We start from the raw sequence: 6,115 nt of genomic DNA, 5'->3' as shown, positions 1-6,115 counted from the left end.
GGGCTAGTCTAAAAATCCCTAAAACTCGTGATAAAAAATCCCCCAAAACCGCCTAAAAAATCACCATTTCCAGAAATATATTTCCTTATAATATAGAAATTACTCACTATACATGTAATTGTAAGTAAACTAATTGCAACAATATAATGGTTTACTAATCTCCGTTTCTTCTTCATAGAAATGTGTACAGAATATCGTCACCAGTCATCCAAAATCCCCAGATCTAGGGATAAATTTCCCAAATGTAAGGATAAATTTAATCTCCAAATCTAGGGATAAATCTCCATATCTGGGACCACTGCTGACTGCTCTCTCAGACTCGTGACTCGTCTCATGCAGTTTCCTAGCTGACTGTTCGGCGGTCGAGTACACGTATTGTACAGTACATGAAAGCTACTTGTAATATAGGTCACTGGGTGGTCCTTCACGACTAGTGTTCTTTTGAACGAACATCTTTTGTTAATATATGTTCAGTAGAATTTTTATAGCCTTACTAAAGTAAGTCAGTTGTATTAATAATAATAATAATAAAAAAAACAACAGCTGTGAATTATCCGGCGGCCTTCAGAAATATCCTCCCAAACCTGAGGTTGAGAATCACTGATGTACAAGTTCGTCCATGACCGTTATTTTTTGCCTCTATACTTTCATTTAGCATTATCTTAGTTGTACTCATATTCATTGTCAGTCTTACATTCCTGCTTCCTCTATTCAAATCTTCTATCTTCTTTTGCAATTCCTACCATGAATCAAAAAACAAAATATGTCATCTGCAATTTGTTGGTGGTTAAGGTATTCCCCATTAATGCTAATTCCTAAATTTTCTCAATCTAAGTGATTAAGAACGTCTTTTTAGACATAATGCGAATAATTTAGGAGCTGGGTCCCGGATATCTTCAAGTGGTCTAGCATAGGATTCTTCTATTCCTTGTCTTTGAAGAGTTTTCATCACTGTAGAAGTTTTGACAATCAAAAGCATTTTCTCTCTCTCTCTCTCTCTCTCTCTCTCTCTCTCTCTCTCTCTCTCTCTCTCTCTCTCTCTCTCTATATATATATATATATATATATATATATATATATATATATATATATATATATATATATATATATATATATATATGTGTGTGTGTGTGTGTGTGTGTGTGTGTGTGTGTACATATTTGCATAGATATATACGACCACTCACACACACACACACACACACACACACACACACACATATATATATATATATATATATATATATATATATATATATATATATATATATAATTTATTGTTTTATTATCTATTGTAAACCTCGCATGTTAGCCTTACATCACTCTGCCACGGTGCTTCTACCTGGGATATGCTTCACAGAACATCATATCCTTTACCTGGGGGCGTATTACAAAACCCACCTGTCATACATTTAATGCCAAGGTCACGCAAAAGGAAAGAGGAAGGACTATTAGAAAGAAGAGAGATGGTGATGGTGAAATAGATTGCTGGCATATCACTACTGCAATGGAGGGTGAATCAAGATATTGAGGTGGGGTATATGCATTGCAAAAGGTAAGTCTAGGGAAGCTCGTTTAAAGAGTTAAGAACATTCCATTGATTGGGAGTATGAGTTGGGAGGGCCAGCGGAGCAAATGGATGAATGTGGTTTGAGGGAATATGGGTAAGGTGGGACTTGGCGAAGAAGATTCAAGGAATATAAATATATAGAAAAGTTGATTCGAGCGTCCGACCCTGCAATACAGTTCGTGGGATTAATAAGTTTGAAAGAAGAAGAAGAAGAAGATATCGGTCCATAGCTGTCTTCATCTGTATGCTGAGTTGTTGACTGTTTGTCCGGCAATGCTTGCAATTTAATTCTTCTTAAACTAACTAGTTGTTAAAAATTTACACATTCTAGCACTTTTGACACGAAGGCTAGATTCGCAAAAGGTCTGCATGATCTTGAGTCCTGATAGTCGAGCACACCTTTCCTTTCTAAATGGGCGTAACAATAGCCACTATCTCAGATTTATAAGCTTATACTTAGGCTACACTCCTCAGTGATAGCGTTTACTATTCTTAAAATTATGTCCGCGAGACAAGAAAACTTTCCTACTCCCATTTCTTTGCACATTGGCATCGGATGAACAGCACGTTTTTTTTATTTTTGCTCCCCAATAATCTTGATGTGATTTATTATAAACATTGTTAAATCTCATTAATCTTACTTTTGCGTATGGTTCAAAGCCGATCCAATTTGGAATATCCATAAAGAATTTTTTTTATGTATATTCATGCTTTTTTTTATTTAGTGGACAATCATACTTTTACTAACATATTACTTGCACCTTTACATTTTTTTTCTTTCGTTTTCTAGTGTTATCCGTGGATTCCCTTTAATAATAATAATAATAATAATAATAATAATAATAATAATAATAATAATAATAATGTCATCATATAGCTTATCTGTTATCATGCTCACAAACCCCCAATTATTATTTATCATAAAATGTTTGCTTATGCATTGCAAATACTGAATAACTCCCTTTTTATGGCATACCACATGCAACGAGTTAAATCCAGTTTATTGTGCATAAATTCTTATGTTGACACTCACGGGATGGGGGATACCGGGTATGCATTCTCAAAATCTCTTTTGTATATTGGGTTCGTCAAGGGCCCAGGCATTTAAATGGAGAGAGAGAGAGAGAGAGAGAGAGAGAGAGAGAGAGAGAGAGAGAGAGAGAGAGAGAGAGAGAGAGAGAGAGAGAGAGAGAGAGAAATAATACGGGGTAAAGAGAGAGAAGCCGTCCAGATAGAGGTCAATGTCTTATGCAACTTCATCGAAAATCCGTTATTAGGCAACTTAAACCAACTTGTCCTCCCAGAAACACCATTGTCAAGGTCAAACATTGAAGCTGTTTGTAGTGGACAACTTTCATCCTCTTCTTCTTCTGCCCTTGTTAACCAACGGGGAGTAGAAAGCAGAAGGTGAAGAAACCACCCAGAGAATGATTGCGATGCGAAATAAAATTAGCCTTGTTTTTTTTTTCACAAGATTTTTTTATTAGTTACCTGGTTTGCCCTATACTTAACTCCTATACTTACTTTCCTGTCTTCTTTTAACTTTAATCACAATATTTTGATGTGCGTGTCTGAGAGAGAGAGAGAGAGAGAGAGAGAGAGAGAGAGAGAGAGAGAGAGAGAGAGAGAGAGAGAGAGAGAGAGAGATTGTTGTTCTAATGACATTCCTTGTGAAATAATAAACAAAAGCCATCTTCAAAATTACACAAATTGAGATTACAAAATTCACTAGTTACGCCAATGGAAATGAATCGGTCTGTTCGGAAGGTTATGTAATTCATAGTGCTTGCTATTGTCTACGTACATATGCACGCACGCACATGCATTGCATTCACGTAGCCTACGCTATTTTTTCTTTCACACTTGTATGGCTGGGAAACTTATGCGAAACACGTGATTAAATTACTGCAATTAATTAAAGTGCTTATTAAATTAAATTCAATGTATTATTCTCTGGTTCTCACCAGAAAGAATTTTAACTCAAATATAATTAAATAAATAAAGCATGAAGTGATTTATTTTTGGTTCTCCTGTCGGACTTGTGTCTCCTAGATCCCTCTGCAAAGCTTATGGCGAACTTGCAGTGATTATTTATAAAAAGAACAGAAACAGTTGAATATATTCCACCTTATTAGACAAGTTTGAATAAGAAAATAAATAATAAACATAGTTATTAGAAGATTTATTTTTGGTTTTTGTATCCAGCGGCAAGTACATCTCACCAATCAGCTGGGGAAGGATGGACAGGTGCTTGCCATTCATTTATCATACCATTTTTGTTTCTCCCTTTGAATATGTCGACATGGGAAAAAAAAGGATATAGTATACTTTATATAATTTTTTTACGAAATAAACTTCAATAGATCAACGACAATTTGTCTCGAAAAATAATATTATAAATTTGTTTTGAAAGCAACGCAGTTGGCAACACTCTTAGCCTGACCCAGGACGACAACAAACCTCATCTTTGGTGTGACGTTTATTAACATTCGAAGGTGAAGACTTCAACCATTTGTCTGTAATCTCATCATTCATAGGGACTGTTAAGTAGATTTTTTTCTGTGGAATTCACGGGGATGTTTCCTGATGCCAAATGGCTGCCGATTACCCAGGAATTTAAACAAGAAAACTGTATTTTTCGAGGGAAAACTTGGCCCTATTTCCAGTCCATCTTTTATTTTGATAAGGAGAAATATATTTTTGTCTAAATATATTTCATCGGTATTTCTTTTACTGTTTTTGTTCACTCATTAGACTAACAGCCTGCGTTGTTGAATTGTGTATTTTCATTTCTGATACAGGTATATTAACGAAGATGCCAAGCAAGATAAAATTGCCTAGTGATTTCGTATTGCTTGAAGCATACAGTATAGACTACCGTTATATGTCACATGTGATAGGACAGGCCTATGCAATGATTTAATTTCTTGTTTGGAAGTGTCTAGGCCTCCAACGCAAACAGTATCTCAGGAAATGAAATGACCATTTTCGTTTGGTATATTTAGAAACATTTATACTTAGGCTAGACTACAACAGAGTGGGCAATCAGTTGCTTTGATCATAGAAGCTATTTGAGGCTAGTCATGGCCAGGCTATTATGTAGGCCTGTTCAATTTAGATGTAGCCTACTAATTTATGGTAGGCTTTTTGTCTTGTGCTTTGGTTATGGGATTGGTCACAGATGTTCTAAATGTACTGTCAACTTTAAAGTTGACATTAACCTTTAAATAATTATTGGAGCAATCTAGGTTAGTGTAGCCTAGTATCAAAAGCACGCTCAGTGATTGTTGTACGAGGTTAGGCCCAAACCATACTGTAACTCCGTGTTAGTGCATAATATAGATAGTATCTTCAGAATTTAAGTGTACTTTGACATCAGAATTCATTTATATAATTTTTCAACGTTGTCAAATTTCAACTACTCATTATGACTGGACAACCATGTCAATGATTACATTGATATGATTAATTGTCAAAGGCACCAAGAATCCATTTCTCATTAGGCTATGTCATATATATATATATATATATATATATATATATATATATATTATATATATATATATATATATATATATATATATGTATATGTACAGTATATAAATAGATCTAGTGAAAATTTTTATAGTGATCTGAACTGGACTAAATGAATTTGAAACTTGACACGCTGGCATACAAATGCAAGGGGTCAAAGTAAGCAATTATTGTACTATCCCTCCAAATTAAAGCCATGGCATGATAGCTCTTTTAAAAGGGCCTACTTAGAGTAGAACTGTATCATATCAAGCTGTCCTTCTCTAAACTGTTACGATAGCAGGCTTGGTTATTTTCGTTATACTCCAACCCAATTTAGAATTAATGCTGATATCTTTTGTCACACATTACGTTGGAGGAAAAGTACAGTATGGTCTAACCTACAATCAATTTCTTGGACGCCTACCTAGTTGTACCGTGACTCCTGATAATTTGCGTTCCGAAAGTTGAAGTTAAACACTATTATTACGTTATTTATTTCTGTATGGCTATGTATCTTTAGTATCCAAGACAAGTTGTAACTGTGTATGAATACGTTCTCCATATTTGGACATAGTTTACTTTTGTGCTGTAATTTGTTTACCATTTTTTAAAGTTAATTATTCAATGTCAAATAATTTTGATAATTGCTCCAATTGTATCCTTGCGGGACCAAGGGGCTTATCCTTTCATCAAAATCAGGCAAATCATTGATTATGATATCCCACATCTATAAGCAAAAGATATAATTCTCCCAGACAGATGTTGAAATTTTTGTGATGAAAAATAAAAATATAGAGGTGGCATAAACAGTAATGGATGTTAGGCATATTCATTAAATTACGTACTGTGGCCTATACAGATTTAGTTCCAAATATGGTCTACAGTTAGGTTAAGTTCCTGAGGATAGGATGTGCTGTTGGGAATTCCATATGTTAGCTATGATTTAGTTTCGTTATATTTGCATCAGTTTTTGTATTAGGCCTGAATTTACAGAAATTATAACTGTTCTGATACGAGTACAAACCTTCGT

General features: G+C 34.6%; 1 protein-coding gene across 4 annotated transcripts in view; it reads left to right on the top strand.

Annotated features, from left to right (window-relative positions):
* Positions 1-6,115, top strand: part of LOC137617179 (DDB1- and CUL4-associated factor 8-like) — a 483,388-nt gene that overhangs the window by 10,544 nt on the left and 466,729 nt on the right. The window contains exon 1 of one of the 4 annotated variants that reach the window (XM_068347055.1): positions 3,980-4,064. The exons of 1 other annotated variant lie outside the window; for it this stretch is intronic. Coding sequence is in view for 1 of the 3 variants with exons in the window: in XM_068347053.1 (XP_068203154.1) it covers positions 4,156-4,290 (135 nt within the window). In the remaining 2 variants the exon portion in view is untranslated. 2 more of the 4 variants (XM_068347056.1, XM_068347053.1) reach the window with 2 other exon arrangements.

Source organism: Palaemon carinicauda, chromosome 23 (genome assembly GCF_036898095.1).
Source record: "Palaemon carinicauda isolate YSFRI2023 chromosome 23, ASM3689809v2, whole genome shotgun sequence".
NCBI lineage: Eukaryota > Metazoa > Arthropoda > Malacostraca > Decapoda > Palaemonidae > Palaemon > Palaemon carinicauda.
This window is presented reverse-complemented; position numbering and strand designations above follow the sequence as displayed.